The 21,303-nt window shown below is 39.1% G+C and overlaps 1 protein-coding gene across 1 annotated transcript in view; it reads left to right on the forward strand.

Moving 5' to 3' along the window:
• Positions 1 to 16,610, forward strand: part of EGF (epidermal growth factor) — a gene marked incomplete at both ends in the record, with an annotated part of 57,656 nt that extends 41,046 nt beyond the window's left edge. The window contains 7 exons of the mRNA XM_080634994.1: positions 571 to 696; positions 2,878 to 2,997; positions 4,959 to 5,109; positions 7,837 to 8,001; positions 11,645 to 11,747; positions 14,796 to 14,898; positions 16,387 to 16,610. Coding sequence (XP_080491120.1) covers positions 571 to 696; positions 2,878 to 2,997; positions 4,959 to 5,109; positions 7,837 to 8,001; positions 11,645 to 11,747; positions 14,796 to 14,898; positions 16,387 to 16,610 — 992 coding nt within the window. The remainder of the gene's footprint in view (positions 1 to 570; positions 697 to 2,877; positions 2,998 to 4,958; positions 5,110 to 7,836; positions 8,002 to 11,644; positions 11,748 to 14,795; positions 14,899 to 16,386) is intronic.
• Positions 16,611 to 21,303: the final 4,693 nt, after the last annotated feature.

Below are 21,303 nucleotides of genomic sequence, written 5' to 3' on the forward strand. Positions count from 1 at the left end.
GAGTGGTCTTTATGGTTTTGGACTTGCATACTGGGTAAATGGAAGCACTTTGTTCTCTTATAAAGGCCAAGACAGGAGGGCATTAGAAACAGAACAATTTACCATTTGGTGTCTAAACATGGAGACTCAAAGGAGTCTATGTTGCTATGGAAAGGAAAAAAAAAAAGGAAGGTGAAATGGGTATAATTTTTTTTTCCATTTTGGTACTTTTTTTTTTAAGCTTTTGTTTTCTTTCTCAAAATCAGGTTTTTCTCTGAGTAGGGTTTTAGAATATAAGGCTAGTTTTGAATAGGATCATTCCCTCCAAATGGGATTTTTTTTAATCAAGTGTTATTTGTGGAACCTCTAGGTCTCCAGTTGAAAGTGGCTGGTTGACTGTCTTAGGCTTTTCAGAACATGCTCATCAAATTTCATACCAAGAAAACCCCTTCTCTTCCCATTTGCTTCAGATGCATAAATGACAAGTGACAGCATAGTCTGAGGGAGATTCATGATGTAGACTTTTCTTTTTATCGATTTACCTTATGGTTTCCTGGCCCATGTGTCCCTCCTCCCTGTTTTGTCTCACAGATATTGATGAGTGTGCCGTAAATATGGATCGCTGTAATAGAAACGTTTCAGTCTGTATCAATACGGAAGGGGGCTATGTTTGTAAATGCCTGGAGGGCTACACTGGAGATGGAGTCCATTGCTACGGTATGGGCATGTGTGAGAACTGTGCTGTGTCTGGAAGGCTGGGGCAGGATGAATGAGCAAATAGAATGTCTTATGATTTGTGCTAGCCTTCCATCAAGCTGTGAAGCTGCCATACAAGCTGTCCTGCTCCTCTCTGAAAAATCTGGTAGGGGCATGGATCCTAACAGTGGCTCCCCTAGGCATTTATCATTTCTTATTTTCTGATTCTTTCCTTCTTGTCTCAACTGTGACAATCTCAGCAACTGATCAATATACAAAGCCTATAGTTGTCAGTGGATACCTCCTTTCAGTGTTTGCACTCTTTCTAGTAGCTATAGCAGGAGAAAGAGGAAGAATGAAGGAGAGGAAAGAAGTGGAGGTGAAGCAGTAGAGCTTTATTGGAAATCGTTGCCATGAATATAAACGAAAGCAGGTACTGAGTGTGTCATAATACTCATCAAATAATTCCAGGTCTCTTTCATAGGCATGAGGTTCAAGGTGTGACACTGAGAACTTGAGTACATTTAGAGTCTTGTTAATAATCAGACCCACTGATTTTTTCCATCCAGCTCTAATGCCAGGTCTTTAGTTCATTTACTTCATTTGTAATATTTTAATCCATTTTAGCTGTAAGTATCAAGGAACAGAAAGCTTTCTCCCCAGTATTTGACAAGCACACAGTTTGTTCAGAGCTTTACGAGAGTCTTTTCTTCTCTTGTTCTTTCCCTTTTCTTTTTTCCTTTATAGCCTAATTCAAAGTCCATTAAGTTTGACCCAATTCTTACATAGTCTTTACTGGACTTTGGTTATTTGACACTGATAAGGATGACTGAAAAATTAAGAACAGTATCATTATTATGGGCAAGCTGAAAAGTATCAGAGGCAGGAGGTTCAAGAATGCATTCTGCCTACAGTGGTCAGAGATTCAGAGCTCATGTCTTTGAGGATGTTTGAAAGTGCAGACAGAGAGGACAAGCTCCTCTTGCTGTCTCAGTGTCACCTGCAAGGCATATCCCTAAGCAGCCCTGGGCTCTCACTGCCTGTCCTATAACTGCTCAGTTAGAATGATCATGGTACCGATCACTATTATTGAAAAACACTTCATTATCTTCCTGAAGTCCTTAAGTCCAGAATATTTTAGACACCTGCATTGCATACACAGTGTCCAGAGATGTGTCAGAACATCCAAAGATGGTACAAGATAAGTTCATGTTGTGTTGTTGAAATCACATTTCTTGGAATATGCTGCAACAGTTCTGGACTACAGCTTGTTTAATTTTGTGGTAGAATAAACCCAGTGGTTTATGCAATAATTTCACACAGATTGGGAGGGTAGATCTGTGATTTTGTTAACCCAAAGTAAATCTGGCAAATGTATTCTGCTGACAGTTCATAAAGTGAACCAGAGGCTCCCAGACTCTGGTATGTGAACCTTTTGAAAGCCTACATCTTTGAGGAGGGTGCTTAGGTACTCAGCACCATGCATGTGCCAGCCTGGGGGATGAGTACCAGCCTGACCAGAGCTGCCACTGTGAGCCGTGCTAGAGAAGGTGTGGAGGCAGGGTGAGAGTGTGCAACAGGCTGTGGGTGAGGGGTATGTATCAGTCTAACACAAGCTGTAAGCGTGGAAACTCTTGGTGTATTCAGGGAACCTCTTTGTAGTAATTCAGAGACCCACTTCGTTTAAGTGCTTACACAAACTGGATAAACCTGTAGGTTTCTAGACCCTTTCCTTCTGTCTAAATTTTTTGCTTAGGCTGGACTGGGTGGGTGGTACAGGGGTGGGCAACTCTTCACTCCCAAACCCTTCTGCTGTCTTACTGCAAGAATGTCAACTGAGGGTACTCTGTGCTCATCCGGGGTGCAAGCTATGACTAGCAATGCCAGAAGAATATATCTAGTACAATTTAAGTCTTCTCTTCAACTCTACTGCATTTGTTATGTTTTATGGGGAAGCCTTTCTTTCCTTCTCCCTGTGGAGAGCTTCTGCAGCAGCATAGCATGCTCTGAGAGGCTAGGGAGTCTGTGATTACTTGGCATAGGAAATATGCTGGTTGCTTTTCTGTTACATTTACATTTGCATAAGGAAGGTCTTCAGTGTTTTTCTCCAATGCCAGGAGACTGCAATGCTGCAGCTGCTGCCCTTTTAAATGATGCTCTGAGGCATTTCGTTCTTCTAACTGCAGACTGTTTGGGTGACAGATATTGATGAGTGCAAGACGGGGTCCCATACCTGTGAAGAGAATGCAACCTGCACAAATACAGAAGGAAACTTCACTTGCTCGTGTGCTAATGATGTTTCTAGAACTGGCGTCAGTTGCAGTGAGTACATGGAGTGAGCAGTTAAAATTAAATGGCCCTTAACTAAGAACTGTGCTCTTGGATAAATTGTTATACCTGGAAATTAAGGAAACCCTATATAGCGACAACGGGCAGCTTGTGGATCCATTTAGCATTACTTTAGGAGGCTGTTTTGGGGTGGGCTAAGGAGGCCAGGTTCAAGTTTAGTTTGGAAATATCTACATTAAGGTTCAATGCTAATTTTTACTGTCAAATATAATGACACGTCTACCTAACAGCCTTTACAATCAACAGAAGCGTTTCCTAGAGGTAACATTTTTGGAGGTGGCTTCAGTCTGTGTCATTTTTCAAGCTCTCTGTGCTTTCCCTTATTTCCCTTTGCAGAAGGCTAGCACAAGAACTGCACATAATTTAAGTCACATTTAATCTTCAGAATAAGTTAGTCTTTCAGATCAAGTGGTTAGTTTTTCAAAAGGGCTCTGAAACTCTTTAGAAAATCTGGTTGCCATTTTAATGATGGGAGATACCAGTTTAATTACAGGAGATAATCACTATTGCCTATCTGACCCTCATTCCAGGGCTTCAGTGTGATGGCAGCATTCTCTGAAAGCATGGAGCTGAGTGGCTTATCATCTTACTCTCTGCCAGCCCTCTTCAATGGGATGAATTTTACTTCAGATCTGGAGTAAAGATCTCCAGACAGTCTGATGACGAAATGACCTTCTGAGTGTCACAGATCTGGTTTTGCAGAAAACCAGAAGGAAATAATGTTTTTTTAAAGTAGAACACCTGTCAGGATCCCCATCCCCTTTTCAGTTAGTTAAGCTTTCAGTAGCTTCAAGTGTCACTTGGGACACTTGAATTGATTTTAGGTGATGATGATTTTAAGTGACACATGACTTGGAAGTAATGCCTTCTAGGTCCCTCAGCTGTAAGTCTGATTCCATGTCTTTGTAGGTTTTAACACACAATTTTAGTTGTTTGCCTAATAAGCTCTTTTAGCAAGTTGAAATTTCCTTTACAGAATGCAGTCACACCTGGGGTTCAGTAAAACTATTCATCCCTTTCCACTAAGGCTTTTTGCCATGGCAGTTCTTCTGCAAATGAAATTTTAAAAAACAAATGTCACTGAAGGTCATGTTGCAATAAAACTGGTGTGAGTCATAAAACTGATCCCATAAAATGTATGAGAGTGATAAGGCGTATTTCTGCTTAACCATACTGCTAGAAATTCTTTGCTGTGTAGATATTTGATTCTGACCTATAGATTTGCTGTAGCATCAAAGAAAGCAAAAAAGCACTTCTTTTCTATAAGGGCATGTCTGCACTGTAGGTCATTCTGTGCAAAGATTTAGAGCTACCTTTAAAACTAGCTAGTCTAGGTATCTATATAAATGACACTGTGCGATTCAAAATTGGGTCAATAGAGTTTCCTGCTTCCCCAGTGATGCTATTATCTGTACCTGAGCTTGAAACTATAAAAAGTGTCATCTGCAGTCACACACAGATGTAATCAAGTGAATGGCAGAAGAGTAGAAATAATTTGCATAAGAACAAGTTGCATGTGGAAACTTCTTAGTCTAAGATCCAAATGCATGAAATACAGCCACCTGTACATCTGACTCTGGCACTTTGTGCATCATAAAGATTTACCATACCCTAAAGCTGCGTAGGTTGCAAATATCATTTAAGCCTAAGTATCTAGACAGTCAGTGAAGTTTTTCTTCAGAGCTGTACTCACACATCTTAGACAGAATGCAGCCAACCCCTGTGAGTCTTTCATTGCAAATCTAGAATCAAGCATATTTAGTATTTTGATCTAAAATTCTGCGTGCCTAAATTCAATGCACAACATAAGCAAAGGAGTAAAACACAAGTAATCAATCAAAATTAGAGATTTTTGCCTATTTTCCTTAAACTTCTGGACTTTCATAAGACGCTGCCAAAAGTTTGAGATACCCTTGTGAAATCCTGTGTTTCAGAAGCTACTGTCGCCCCCACTGTTGTCAGCAATGAATACTCTACAGTCCCTGTACAAGATGATATTGTAGGATGCCCTCCTTCATACGAGTCATACTGTCTCCATGGTGGAGTGTGCAATTATGTTTCTGATCTACAAGACTATGCCTGCAAGTAAGTACAGAAATTTGTATTGTCTGTGCTGATGAATGGTACCGTTAGGGCTCAGTTGAGTGCAGAGTGTGAAGTGTTTGTCCGTAAATTACCTGTTCATCACTCATGCTAGCAGTTATCATCAGACTCTGCTCTTTTCTGTTAATGATCAATCCATTCACACTCATTGCAATTAATAGTAGGATTGGATTTGTCCCCTAAGCACTCGATTCTTTGTTTTGGAAATGTGAGATAAGTTGTGAAATGACTTAGAGCTCGTGACTTTATGAATGAGGTGATTGCTCTCTCTCCTGTGTAATGATGACTTATACCTCCTTGTTGGCCTTGCTGTTCATGTGTTCATCCAGCTGTTCATCCCAGCAGTCATTGGGATGGAAAACGACCTTTGAGACTCTGTCTTGTCTTCTCTGACTGGGACCAGGCAGGAGAAGTCTGGTGTCAGCATCTTCCTTTGCAATTTGAAGAGTCTTGGTCACTGGCAGAAAGGGTACCACATGATGGTCCTCTTAAAAGCAAGGAGAGTAGCAATAACACCTCAAAAATGAAACCTCCTTCCTCCTGTCAATGTTTTTGTGAAGCTTCATTCGTGCTTCCCCAAATGCAGTTACTGGTAAAAGCAAAGAGAATCTTGTATCTTCAGAAGTCAGCCCTGGCCTGGTCAGCATGGCAGCAAAGTGCCATGGGGTAATCATTTCTTCAAAACCATTAGTGCTGGTGTTTAATTGTGTAACTTGATTATATTTGAATCTGTGCTATATCTTTCTTTAAAATCAAACATAAAAGTAATCACAGTGGGACAAATCCACTGCCTGTCCCATACCTTGGGGTCTCACCTGGTAAGTGAGGACTTGTGCAGGGGATGAATGCTGTTCGATTATAGGAGAATCCCCTCTGTGTCTCAGAAACTTGAATGGCCCTTGTATAACCCTGGAGTAAGGAGAACAAACTGTTGCTGATGGGTTTCTCTGATCCACCGTTCCCCCTGATCTTCCTTGTACTGCAGAGCAGGAACTGGCTGCAGTACCAGGCAATCCCTGCAAGCACTGCAAATCCTAGTCTTCCTTATTTTTAAATATAGTTGGTCTCCCCTGACTACAGAACTCTGTACCAGCAGGAATATGAAAATAATGTTATAATCTCATGTACATACATGGGAATGAAGTGGGTGCTATTTGCTGTTCATTTCCTAAACTCAACAAAGCCCTTGGGGAAAGCCACTGCAGGAGATGGACTCAAGGTCATCTCTGGTATTTGCTATAAATTTTTAGTGTCAATTTTAGAGGAACTGAAAACTTCTTGCTCCTCATTGAGTTTCTCCTATTGAAGCTGAAGAGTCTACAACTGCAGACCTTTCAAATTGGATCACATCTTTCTTCTTTTATTTGCTATGTTTTAGTGCATAATAAGAATCCAAATGTATGTATTCCTTAGCCGTGGAAATGCAAGCCGTTTAAAAAATTAAGGAGCAGCCATGTTTAGCCGTCTTCTTGGGAGCCAGGATTTGTGTGCGGACCTTGCTGAATTCTCGCAGTGCTGAATTCTCACTAGATGGCAGCATTCATACATGTAGGCTGTAGTATGTTAAATACCAAAAAGAAGTCATGGAGAAATGTTATCCAGCAAAAATCACATACCAAATGTGATTTGTATTTTAATTAATAAAAGGTCGTACACTACAAACTAATCTTCTAGTTTGCTTGGAATTTATTGTGATCTTACATTAAAAAATTATCATTTTTCTGCCTTCCAACATATATATATTCCGACTTGTGACAGGCTGAGTGCTTGTGTCTGATTTAATAATGAATGCTGATATAGTGTTTTCAGAACATTAAGTAAAAGCTGCTGCAGGTCAAATCCTGCTCCTTTTGCTCATTTGATTAACTCTTTTGACTTGAATAAAACTACACTGATAATTGTGAGAAGGATTTGAGCTTATTTTGCAGAGAGATCATTATGAATTGAGTATACTTTTCATTTTTTATATTTGTTATTTCCTTTTTTATATTTTTCACCTTGGGCAGTAAAACCAGGCTAAGATTATTTTTGGTATATTTCCCACTTTCTAGTAATTCTGATTTGAGGGTTTCATGGACTGGTAAGATATTTCCATGTTGGGTTTTAGAATGGTAAAACCAAACAAATAAATGAACGCTTCCTACAGAAGAAGCCTGTTATTAGGACTTAATTATGAAGATATTTCTAATCCCACACAAGGTGGGGTTTTTTTTGTTTGTTTGTTTGTTTGTTTTTTGGTTTTTTTTTGAAAATCACTTTCATTTGTCTTTTATTTTAAAATAAGGATTCAGATTAAAATTTGATTCCCTTAACCAAATCATTCTGAAAGTGCGATTGGTCCCATACTGCTTATTTCAAAGAAAGGGCAACCAGCTGCTGGAAACAGTTAAATGGAAAATCTTAGGGAAACACTAATCATTAATTATTTTCTTCTATTATTTACCTATTGGAATCTGAAAATTATAATCTCTCTGTATAATTCTATAGGTGATTCAATAGCTTTACATTAAAAGAAGTCTTTTAATGTTGAATTCTACAGGTTTTGACAGCCATTCTTTTAAAGTGATTTTGTCTTCACCACTGCTAAATTCAACCAAGTATTTCTCTAATGGTTGCCAATGGTAAATCAATGCGCAAAGTGACTGAAGTGATGATCTGTGTTTTTTCCTCTGCTGCCAGTTACAAAGCATGCTTACTTCCCTTTGGCAGCTGTGTGACAGGATACGTTGGGGAGCGGTGCCAGTTCAGCGACCTGGAGTGGTGGGAGCAGCAGCATGCCGAGCGGGTGAAGATGCGGAATATCACCATCACCGTGTGCGTAACAGGGCTGGCCCTCCTGCTCCTGCTGGGCTTCCTGGCTGCCTACTGCCGCAGGTAGTGCTTCCAGACACATGCTGTGGATGTGTGCCACAGGGACTGAGGTGCTGCTGACTTTCACAGGGGAGTCATAGTGAAGAACATGAGCTCTTCCTCAGCTGGTGGAAATCGCCATATCATCCTTGCTACTCATTTGCTTGTCAATAATTGGATCTATGAATAATGCAGAAAGATCTGCCTTATATCTTGCCTACAATACTCACAGTGGTGTTAGTGAGTGACATGTCTGGGGAGAAGAAGAATAGATCTTATTAGATTTGAAGAGAAGGAATAATTTGTATTGATGAGAGAATTCAGGAGCATGATATTTACTTCTTGTTTGATTTCCCTGAAGAGCTCTAGATGTCTGAAATTGTCATGGCAGGATTTGGCTCTTCTCTGCTAGCTATCCTGCTAGTTTGGTTTTGCTTCCTTTTCAGTGTAGTGTTACACCAGAAATTGTCCTTGCCATAGAGAAAAACAGTGTACTAACCTTCCAATACCAAGCTTTCACGTGATGCCTCCAGCAGTGAATGTGAAAGCAGTTTTCCTTGCAGTAGAAAGAATAAAATCAGGGTTGTGAGCCTAAAGCACATCTGTTGTAAAAGTACTCCCTGGTATTTTCCATGGCTATAATGAATTGTGCAGGTTTGGGATTCTTTTCGTGGCAAAAAAGAATCCCTACAGCCACTATTTGAGAACCCAGTCTGATGTTAAATTAAACGTCATCCATGTCCCTTAGACTGGAAAGTATTCAACATTAATAAGTTAGAGTCTTTTGGCCATGACCTTGGAAAATAACTGTTCTTAGAAACTCTTGTTTAAATGCATATTTATATTTTCAAGTAAAAAAAAAAAAACCAGACAGCAGCCAAATCAGGAGTCTCCTACTGAATGATGCTGACCTGCCCTCCATGTGCAGGGGTTTTGTTTGTTGTTTAAGTTAATTTTAAACTTAGACTCTCCTAGGCATAAAAAATTAAGCTACAAAAGAAGTTAAACGTGGAAGCTAATATTTTTCCATTCTTTTTTAGTGGTTCCTAGCATATTTAGTCTATAAAGTAGAGAAGCTGCCAAATTTCTTATTTTCTATTAACTAATGGTAGGGGTTGAGAATTAAAGCTAAGTTCAAACTGATTTGTTCTCACGACCTGGGATTCAGAAGCTAATCAGTACAATGATACATATAGAATAGACAAATAATGAGATTCTTTCGTTTCCCATATATATCATATAAACTTACATCATGAAAAACAGTCAGAATGTGGCTGGGTTTATGGTGTGAAGATATTCTTTCTTTTCTGTTGCTCTCTCTTTTGTTATTTCTCCCTGATTTACCTTTCTTTCTTGCCAAATGCTTTTGATCAATATAACTATTTATCTCAACAACAAGTTTTCAATTACATGCTTGACTGAATTTGTACTGCAGCTGTTACTAGCATAACTAGATCAAAATGAAAACACTGACCTAAAATCCCTATTTAACTGGAGTCTAAAGACAAGCATTTGGGTTGAAATTGCTATATAGCTTTTTCACATAATCTACTGTATTTTGAAAAGTACTGATTAAGTCCGTAATAGTCCCGTTCCTCCCCCTGTAAAATAGAGATGCCTATCTCATTTTAATTGGAGGAAATGAAGTTGAAGATCTACACCTGCCAGTTTGAAAAATGTGTGAACTGGAGGCCAAGAATATGAGTATCGTGTTGGTTTCTCAATGACTGAAGCCTGCTGAAGAGCATTGTGTTAATGTTAGGTTAATATAGTCTGACTGTATAGCATGTCAAGTTTCCTATCTTTAGGACTCAAGAAAACAACTCTATTCCAACAACAGCAAAAAAAACCACCACTGAATCACAGATTTAAACAATTTCTTCACCTTAATTGGCCAAGACCATGAAAAAAAAAAGGTAGGATTAGGAATGAGAAATTCTTGGCCTCTTCCCCATGCTTGGTCAACTAAATTTCAATGCCTCGTCTGCTTCTGCTCAGTTGCACATGAAGCCTCCCATGCCCGCCAAGTCCATCTGGCATCTGTTACTCTGCATGCTATAAAGTAAGATGTAGAATTAGTGATCTTCTTGAGCATGGCATCCAGCTGAGGACTGTGTCTGTATATGAGATCTGTGCAAGGGATTTTAGGACTCTTAAGTAACAAACTTGAGTTTCGTCAGCCCTATGAGCTGCAATGCAGAATGGGCACACCAGGGTGACAAAACAAGAACAGCAGCCTTGACGTTGTGTCAGGAAAATTCAAAATGGACAAATTTCCCAGCCTTCTGTTCTGTGGATATATCCTCAGATCTGGCACCTCTTTGTATTTATATGAGCAGTCCCAGTCTTATCCTTTACGGGAGGCAATAGGAAGATGTAGAGAATCTGGTGAGAAAATCCATGATGGAGATAGATAGGTCTTTCTCATTTATAGCAAAAAGCAAATTTTCTTTACATTGTATTGTCATGGCAGGAACAACATATGGTAATTGCAACACATGTAGTTTCCCAGTTAGTATAGAATCATAGAATCATAGAATAGCTAGGGTTGGAAAGGACCTTAAGATCATCTAGTTCCAACCCCCCTGCCATGGGCAGGGACACCCCACATTAAACCATGTCACCCAAGGCCTCATCCAACCTGGCCTTGAACACCGCCAAGGATGGAGCATTCACAACCTCCCTGGGCATAAGGGAGTATGTAAATGTGATGCAAAAATTAAAAGAAAATTCCTATTTTCTTAGATACATGTCTATTAAATTTAATTTCAAATAGATCAAGTGAATGAATTTTACAACTTGAGACTTCTGGAATTTGAAGAGTGTAACATTAATTTTATTAGTTGATGTCTAGGAGAATCAAAAAAACGCACGTAAAGTCAGTATAAATGCACTTATTTGAAGCTCAACAAGTATAAATGAGTACTTTTTCTTAGGATCATGTTTTCTACGTTGGGGTCTGTATGGGCTTTTAATAGTGCCTTATAAGCAATTGCTGTTTATCTTCAAAAATAACAATATTTTAACGTATGGAACTAGCCACTTTGGGTTGATTATCTGTTTCTTTTTCCAATTCCAGGTTGTCCTCTTGGATTTTTTTCCCCTTCAGTTAATTCTGTTGGTCATACTTTTTCTTGAAAATGTCTAAATTCCAAGTTTTTGTGGCTTTCAATTTGTTTATTTTATAGTAATTTCTGACTTATTTTTTTCATAAATGTTGCAGGTGAATGCAGAAACGATTTTCATAATTGTAGCTATCAATGGTGTACAAAAATAAAGTCAGATTTTTATTCCTGGGCTTCACTCACAATATTCATTGCATTGGCTGAAACCTAGATCTTTATAAGAGGAATGTATTAAAAATAACATAAGAAAAAGGAAGGGGATAGTTAAAATTATGAGGCCTATTTTATTTTTCTAATAAATGACCCTTTACAGATGGCACATTAGAGCAAACATTTGTTCACTTCTTACTGACTTCTGTTTCTGACAAGCTGCTTGTTTTAACCACTGTGTAGTAATTGACAGTAATACACCCTTCCAAACCAATGAAAGAAAATGAATTATATGCCCCTTCTGTAAATACCCATAGCATAATGTGTGAAAGGAAGCAGCATCTGTTCTTCCCAAAGCAAAATAATTTGTTTCAGCTTTTGTTCTGTTGCAGAAGTCCAAACTTGTATAGGAAGAATCTCTATGCAGAAGCGATAAGAGAAGCCAGCAGCCGTGCTGACAATGAGAACGTGACAGCTACTAGCAACAAGTCTCAGGTAACTATATTAATGTGGAGTGGTGAGGGAAGCAGGAAGGATCAAAGAGTGTTAGGGATCCACTTGAGATTATCCATCAAATAATTCACGTCTTAAATATATTAAATAACTGCTACAGTCATCAAGTGCTTTGCTGTGAACCCTAGTTCATCTTACCTCATTGTTATCCCTCAAGTTCACAGCTGCCTGGATGTATTGCAACCATTATCCAGTGTTATTGTTAGCTTTGAAAACAACAGTTGGGGAGCTGTGTTCTAAATTAAGGAAATGGCAATGGGATGACATGGCATATCAAAGAGTTATTTTCACAGGAAAGCATGCCCTCCGTAAAAATTTCATTCTTCGTTCCATTCTTGGAAGTCAAGTATGAGCTCCATGAGATGCTGAACTTTATTTTGGGGGCTGATGAAATTAGATGTTTTTGTATTAGAGGCTACTACCTTGTAAAGAAAAACAACCAGAATGTTATTGGGAGTTTGGGACAGAATATAAAATACTAATTTTGCCCTGGTGTAGACAGAAATGCCATCCTGATCTGTTTGTACTGGCCTGTTTCTGTTGTCATTTTTGAAGTTGCATCAGAGAATTTGGCCCCATCAGGTATGATCTAAGGACCTGATTCTCACTGGTATTAAAATGAAATTACACTGCTGGGTGGATTGCAATTGAAACTTGAAGTGTGCAAAAGTGATGTAACTGGCATTTGTGCCAGGTCTGAGACTTCTTTCTCAGAAAGGCATGACTTAACCTGAGAGCTTGTCTGCACACACATTTCATTCAGCTCTGAATAAGCTGCTGTAATGCAGGTATCACTGTACTTATCCAGGTAGCATCACATTAACTAAGCACCATAGACTCTTCAAAACAAGTACAGTTACGCCCACGGTTTAGATTGTCTGGCAGGATTTGTTAGTGCATAGGCACTGAAACAAACTATCAAACACATATTAAGAGTGCTTAATTGACTTGACCCTGGTTAGGATATATTGCTCCTTAGCTGGTCAACAGCATGCTCTTGTGGACCTCTTACTACCAACACAGCTCCTCCAGGTATTGGTCAGCAAATCTGCTGAACGGTGGCAATGCCATCATTTGTTCACAGCAGAGACAAAAAGCACAGTTTACAAAATATCTGAGACTAGGAAAATCAGAAACATTTGTTGGGAATGAGAACAGCTTGTTGCCTGGGAGCACTGCTCTAAGAGGCCTGCAGATCATCAGCTCTGTCTCCACCTGCTGTTGTTCCCCTGGTTAATGCTAGTGGTCAATGACATTTTTGCTGAACATAAAAGTAATTAAGCAGCTAAGCAATGGATTAAATCAACAAAAATGAGTCCAACCTACTCATCTATTACACACTTGTGTTAAATTTCACCATGAATTCTTGCACTAGGAGACACCAAATACATTAATGATGTAATTTCTTGCAAATGGCTTGTTGCAGGATGGCAGAAGAAATCACCGACCCTTTGCTAATTACTGCTGCTTACACAGTAATGGATTCCTGTGGTTTCATGCATGTGATTTTGTCTGTGCTGATGTAGCCATTGAGTGTTAAGTTCACTGGGACTTCACGCATGCATGCACTAAGGTTAGAAACTGTAGAGTTGCCAAAAAGCAGCAGGAAGTTGTCCATTTCTACTGTTCATTTCAAGTGGATTACTGTGGAGCTTTATGTATAAAAAGGAGATTATACTACATCAGGGATAGAAAACTCTATAGCTCCTCAACTTTTAAGGCACTGAAATAGATTTTTGGGTGCTGTTGATTTACCCAGCATCAATAATCCTAATGAAGGACTCTGTATGGGGACTGGATGATGTGTAAGTGACTTTAAAGAGCTCATGAAACTCACCCATTCTGTAGCCCACAGTGCTACTGCTCATTTGTGAGGCTGGGGTGAGGAAGTGCAAAGACTTCCTTGTTCTTGCCCATCTAGGCTAATGTAGTGGGTAACAAGCTTTTGCACATATCAAATGCTAGGTATTGTGATACTGAAACTATACTTTTAAATCGTCCAAGTGTCATTCACATTTTCCTTTACTTCTTTCAGGTGAGGCTACATTTAGCTAAGGGTATGCCTGGGTATTTTTTCACATTCATATTAGAGTTCCATTAGCCAGGCTAGGTTTGTTTTACGGGTATGTAATTCTTGGTAAACTTCTGCACTTGTCTGAATTTTATTGCTGTTCTGAGACATTTCACCCAGCAAGTGTTCTGTTTTGCACAGGCAAAGGTATTTTGCAGAACTGTGTGTAGCTGAATCTCCTCCCGGGGTCTGTCACATGTGGGTTAGCAGCTGTAAGACTACAGATTTTATGTAAATGAACTGAAGCCTAAGTAGTCACACCTGCTACATTTGTGATCTATCCACATAAATCCACCAATTACCCACCTGGACTGCTGAATCTGTCAGTCCTTCTGTTGGAACATCTTATTTACAGATGCTTTGTCTTCTTCCCTGTCTCTGCTCTTTCAACATCCCCTTTTTCCCTCTATACTATTTCAGCACAGTTCTTCACATTGCTTTCGCCTGCCTCTGAGTTTTTTCTGTTTTCCTTCTGGTCTCTTCAGCCTGATCCTCCAGAGGGTCCCATCTTCTGCTTCCGAGGCATCACTTCCACTGTCACCGTGGAATGACGGCACCTCACCTCCTTGGTGGTGCTGAGGGCCAGAAAGTGTTTCCTTCCCTGTGCCTGGCAGGGTTTCTTGCTGTCTGATTGCAGGTCTCTAACACATCAAAAGGGTTGATTTTCATGAACTTTTGCTCTTGCTTCTGGAAGGGTTGATTTGCAAGGCAAGAAAGTGGGTTGTTCTCTTCACTAGACTGGGACTGTGTACTTCCCAAAGAAAGACTGGGTCTGTCAGCAGCTCAAATGTTTAATTATCTGCAGGGGAAGAGTCATTCCAGAAGCCAGGATGACCTTTTTCCCCCTGCTGTGGTTAGAGTGTGTGGACCTTCTAGTTTGCCTCTTGGGTTTCAGAAAACCAGTTCATTTTATATTGTTTAGGCTCTGTGTATTTTGTGCATATTTTATGCATTTACAGTTTGCGGTTGTTAAGGAGTGTAACAGTTCTCTGGAGACTAAAGCGGTTGATCTAATTGAGTGTGAGACAGCAGATCCTCATCCTGCCTGTCCTTCAGAATATGGTGAGTAGGATTTCCTTTCTTATTAGATCTCTCCTCAACTTTGTACCAGCAGGAGCAGTGGCTGATAGAGGAGACAGCAAAATCAAATTGTATTTCTGGCCTGTTCAAAGCCACTGTGCACAGCAGAAACCATGTTTATATTGCTATGAAGAGGCCATTCAATCCTTCATTTTGCAGATTATTCATGAGAAATTACAACAGTGCTTTCACACTCATAAGATGCCAGATGCTTCTAGGGGTAGTAATAATATCATGGTTTTGCACTTATACAGAACTTCACAGGTTTGCTTCATAGCAAGTTGTGCTCATCATACTGATGGGGAATGTACATCTGTGGAATGACATACTTTGACAGACCTTATTCATTCAGGCAGGATTACTGAGATGGTGTGAGGAATACAGGTCTGCCCAGAAACCTTTTGCCCTGCAGCAGCAACTACAGTTTTGCTTTTTGTGTTAAACGAGATGTTTGTCTGCTTAGGTATTGTTTGGTGCTTAAACAAGGATGAGATGAATAACAGAGATGTGCCTCCCATTCCTGGTGCAAAGGCACCAAGCAGCACAAAGGCACACAATAGACTTCCATGGTCCACAGGTTACCTGCTAGACCACTCTGAGTTTTAGGAAATGATGCTTTATAGATGGCAACTGAATCTCCTAATTGCTCAGATCATGAGAACAAATAAAGACTTTAAGCATGTATCTTATTTACCACATATACTTCCCAGCTACAGAAGTCAGGAACTAGAGATCCTGGTTTGCATCAGTCATTTAAAAATATGCAAAGGTAAATGTTTGAGGATACTCAAATGGACAGGCATCTTGCAAGATGTTCAAAATTGCCCATCCTTAGAAGTCATTTTATTCATCAGTACAAAATATGCCTCACATTTACTTGGTTGGACTAATATTGTGAACATGTGTAGAACTGTATTGTCCAGTGAAGGAAGCCTGATGTTTCCCATTAGAAAGCTCTGTTTTCGTTTCTAGTTTTATCAGATGCAGCTATTGGAATAGAAATTCCCCATGACAGGTGTCCAATTTTTTCCTAATTGAAAATTAGAGAAGTGTTTCAACCATTTTAGACTCAAGACTGGTAAAGAATCTGATGTCTTTTCTAACATGTTAAAGAAAGTTCTTATACCATACTAGTGAATAATTCTAAGATCTTTAGACTTTGGAGCAGTGGCTTTAATTTTGCCAGGCAGGTAAGTCTTCTTGTCACAGGCATGCTTTTTCCTGTTCTTAGGTATTAAAACATTTAAACATGAAATTTGTGTAGGACATTTCTGAAAATCTGAAACAAGGTCTTGACTTTGCCTGGCTTTTTTTTTCTTTTGACGTGAGTTGGTTTTGTAATTATCGGAATCCTATTCTGTGTTTCCTTTCATAGTTTTCCTCTTTCAAAGCTGCTATTAGCTTTCTTTTAGCTTAGTTGTTGTGGAGCTTCTCAAATGGCTTTCAGTAATACATACGCATTTTCTCTAGTGGAAGAACAGCCTATAACATATGACAAAACAGCAGAGACTTTGGCAGAAGAGGAGAAAGAACAAGGTTGTCACCAAGAAGTTCCTGTTGGTGAGAAATCAAATCAGCCCACGGGAGCAGAAAGGGGCCCTCCTCAGGCTCCCTGGATCATCCGCCCGAAGCCCCTGCTGGAAAGGGAGCGCTGTGAGCTTGCTGCAGCAAGCCTACTGATGCAGCCAGACTAGAAGCAGCCTGGGTCTGAGTGGGAAAAGGAAGAAAGATGAAGCCAATAGAGAATGGAAACTCATTAAACACTGAAGCAGCTCGGTTTTTGTTCAAATCTGCTTTAGGAAAAAGCAAAAGACAGCCCACAAATCAAAACAGAACAGAGGAGTCCTTGTCACTCCTTCCCTGTCATGTCCGCTTGTAAGAATTACTGTGAGCAATGTATTAACAATGAGTACTCTATTAACTATCACTTTAAGGGTCACCACTGCTAACTTCATTAGCTGCCTGCTACAAGGACACTGAGGGAAAAACTGACAAGTGGGTGATTTTTCAAAATGTTTTCTAGTGGAATTGGTTGCAAACAGTGGTCTCTGCACATATACAGACTCCAGAAATTGCCTAGATAATGGTCCACAAGGACAGCTGCAGAGAAACTGGAATGGAAGATTGTGCAGGAAAATGACTTAAAAAAGAATCTTTATTACAGTATGGACAGTGTAAGCCTCTTCCAGTTCTGCCTTCAGGCCAGAGTAACTTCTCGGACTTCACCAGAGATATTCTTGGATCTTCTCTAAGTGAGCACCAAATGGGATCTTACATTTCTCAGGTTTGATGGGCTGGAAGATTGTGAGCGTATGGTGTTAACTATGGTCATGTCTATGAAGTGAGAGGTAATATTTGAGGAGAAAGGTGTTTCTTCCATTAAATTTTTCAGTCTACACTGGTTCTGAAGAGCATGTCAGGATTGTTTCTGGACTGAGGCAGTGGGTCTGAGTCTGCTTTCAGCCCTGCAAGGAGGCATATGCTGGAGCTGTCCTTGCCTCACAGAAGTCTGGCAGCAAAACCTGGTACATTATATAATAGCACTTAGTGTGGGGAAAGACATCCAGCCAGTAGCTGGTCCGACAGAACAGGAAGAGTGGGACAAACAGAAAACCACCTCAGTTTGCACTGACTTCCATCTAGCTGTTTTGTGCTGCTGGATAAAATCTATGGGAATAATTGGGAAACAACACCAATTTTTCTTGTAACTGGCTTTCTAACAGCTACAGTTCCCTCCCAGTTATTTAGTAAGAACTAACTTATAAAGCTCAGTTATATGCAGGGTTGTAGTTTAACTGTTTATTGTCTCAAGTGATTTTCACCACTGGTCTTGACTTTCTAAGTCTATTTCAGAATATATTGGAAGACATCTGGAAATCAGTTAGATTACTAACAATGTTTTCGTTGTAGGGGGTCTCTCAGTCCTCTGCCTTTGAAGTCTACTACTGTAACTATTAGACACTTTCTTTAAACTTCACTACAGTGCCCACTATTGCTGTTCCTTGTAAGTCATTAGCTGGATAGTAGTGGCAAATGTTACTAATTTGTTTGTTTACCACACAATTTTTTTTGTTGTTTTTTTTAGACTCTTGCCAGGAAGGTATGGGATGTATGGGATGCTGTCATTTGGTTACAAGCTCTGTAGGTCATGATGGGAAAGATTATTGAAAGGTTCTTACCTCTTGTCCAAAACAGCTACGCACCTGAGTAACTTTGTGGAGTCAGTACTGATTTGTTTTAGTGTAAACAGCAAGCATATTGAACCCAAGGTGTCCAAATTACCAAAACTATAATGCTATGTTGAATGAAGTTATCACTTATTTATCTTCTAAAGTGATTTTTTGCCAGTAGTTCTGAATTGAATCTGATTTCTAATCAGTTCAGTACTGAATTCAGAATAAACTTGCAAACAGTTAATTGGTTCATTGACAGTTAACAGAGGTTAATTGGAACTAGTAGCAATAAAGATTTATTTCCCTGTTCATTGAAGAGGGGTTGGACTAGATGACCTTTTAAGATCCCTTCCAACCCAAACTATTCTATGATTCTATAATAAGATGCATTCTTTCTTGTGAATGGCAACAAGGGTATTTCTGTAGAAAAAGAAGTGGTTGAGGAGAGCTGGCACACTAAACTGTGTTCAAGAGAGGGCAGAACCATTGGTATTTGGTAGATTTGATTTTAAGTTCAGTATAATAATATTAATTTCATTAACATTGTTGAACGTTTCCAGTGTGGATTCCTTGGTCTTTCACAGCTCATCACTGATCTTGTGTGTTTTGATGGGAAGAGAGTCCAGCTATAAAGACCCTGATTCAGTAAAGAATTTTATTCCCATGAGAACTAGTAAGATTACTTTGATCCCTGCACTTTGATTATCTGTGGTGAAATATAATGTTTTGCTTAAAATCAAAGTATTGTGTTGAATGACAGTCGAACATTTAATTGGAAGTTTCCCTGATCAAAAGAAATAACAATTTGTAACTTTAAATCTGGTTTAAACAAAGGTGTTTCAGACTCTTTCCAAATTAATTTCATATTCTATCCGGTGATTTGTTTACTTTGCTTTCCTTCTGTCTAAGGATCTAATTTTAATTTTGATAGCGTTCTTTACGGAATAAGATAGAAAAAATCAAGGTGATATGTTTTTGTAATTACAGTGTTTTGAGTTTTAAATACTTCCTAAACTCAGCTCTAAACCCAAAATAGTCTTTAGTGTAAAACCTTGAAATGATATTTCAACACAAATATAATATATTTGGTTTATTTGTATGTTTATAAAGGTATTGATTTATAAAATAAAATAGAAAAAAGTATCCCTTGTGTCCCTCTTGTTTTAAAAGAAAAGAATGCAAAATTCTAGTTTCAGTTAACCCATGTCATGTTTGTTGATAGCTCCATTGGTTTCATAATGCCACAGTGTGTAATGTGTTGGTGCAGCAGATGAAGGTATCATGGGTTTTTCATTCACTGCTCAGAGAGTCTATACTAATGAGGATTATCTTCTGCAGCTCACAGGTAGATCCCAGCTTGAATACAGTTAAGTTTTTATTCATTATTTTAGTTAAACATTCCCATAAACAGTAGACATCACATATTCCTTTTTGTGCACATTTAAATGTCTCTTACAAATGTTGCTACTTATTTGTCCAGAAACACTATCCATGACTTCACAATGTTTTCGAGCTTGTCTTCAAGATGTTATTCTTAGGCTTTCCATTGCAAACCAGTTGAAGACAAATGGTTGAATCCTGGAGGTTCCTCCAGATGTTTTAGCTAAACTTTTTTCAGGTATGCAAAAAACCCCTCCAAATCCAAATCCAAATTTTTAAATTATTAGAACTTCTGGGTCTGGTTAGCTTACTATTCACCTCAAATCCTACTTTTAAAAATGAAATGAACATATGTTATATTAAGTAGTAAAACAGGAATTTAGAGACATCGTGGGAAAAAGCTTGACAAGTTTAAAGTGAGAAAACTATTGGGGAATTCTAAAAAACAAGGGAGAAAATGAGTTTGTTTAGTTTAGTAAATCCTGACTTTATTGAAATTGACATTTCAATTCTCTAAAGCCATAATTTCATCATAAAGAAGTGAAGAGTGATTCATGCTCATTCATAATGGACATAGGCAATGCAATGGTTCCTAGTCATACAAATGCATGACATCTCATTTTAAGTCCCTTTTGCAGTCACTTGCAGCTTTGCAGAGGTTTATTTGTTCAGGGAAAATATAAAAAAATATCCATCTTGGTAATCTCTTTCTGGATGAAAATATTAAGAAAAAAAAAATCTAGGAAAGATCTAGGAAAACTCTTCCAAATGAGGCTAAGGGAAGCCTCTTCCTTCTTACCATATATTGTGGTTTTGTCTTACTTGGAGTCATTTTATCTTATGTTACTTCAGGGTCATGCCTACACTGTTCCATTAGTCTTCAGGACACACATGGTGTTATTGCCTTGCTCCCTGATAACTTGCCATCTTTATCTCTGTGTATGTGAAAAAGAAAGATGTTAGTGGCATTACAAGCCTCCCCCAGAGCCCCAGGAATGCACCCCAAACACAATCTGAAAGGGTGATAGCCTAAGTTGGCTCATGTTCCTCTGATCTTTTATTGAGACTGCTGTTTAATGCCAGTTTTGATGTGGACCAGGAACAGCCAACTTTGTGAAGACCATTCATCATGGGATTAACTTTCTGGCACTCCTCAGTACTGAGGTGGACTAGATTCAGACCAGTGAAAAGCCTTAGTCCCTTCTAAACAGCTGTAGGAGCACTCAAGATTCTCCTACTGCAAGACTTTGGAACTTGATTTTTGAGGCAACTGCTGTAAAGATGCAGAAGCCCTTCTGTATTGGGACCCTGGCCACTATCATGTCTTCTGCCTCAAGCCTAGGTGTTAACAACCAAAATGTCTTCTCTCTGCTTGCTTTCTTTCTGGAGGGGGTGGTTCTGACTCTTGTTCTCTTATATGCAAGCAGAAGCTAAACAAAAGCATAGAGGGAATTTCTACACTTCTTAGATCAAGACACTGTAGTCTGTCAGCTGCCTTTTTTTCCAGGTAAGAAGTTAAGATATGTCTCCAAGTATAATTTTAAGAATATCTGAGTCATAGACCCTTGTTTTTGCTCACACCCACTGCTGTGTGACACTGTTATCTTTCCAAGCACCCAGCTTTATACCACATGCTTTCTAGGATCTTCAGTTTACAGGTGTTCTTGGCTATGTTACCCCTAATCTGGCCTTGTCAGTCTGAACCTCACTCATTAAGGGATCCTGTCTGCCAGCCAGTTTTCAGTCCATATAGCAATATTGGCCTTGCCTATGTGGCCTTTATCCAAACCAATTTGGAATGGTTTTAAAAGTAAGTCAAAAACACCATATAAGG

This window comes from Psittacula echo (genome assembly GCF_963264785.1).
Source record: "Psittacula echo genome assembly, chromosome: 1".
In the NCBI taxonomy this organism is placed as follows: domain Eukaryota; kingdom Metazoa; phylum Chordata; class Aves; order Psittaciformes; family Psittacidae; genus Psittacula; species Psittacula echo.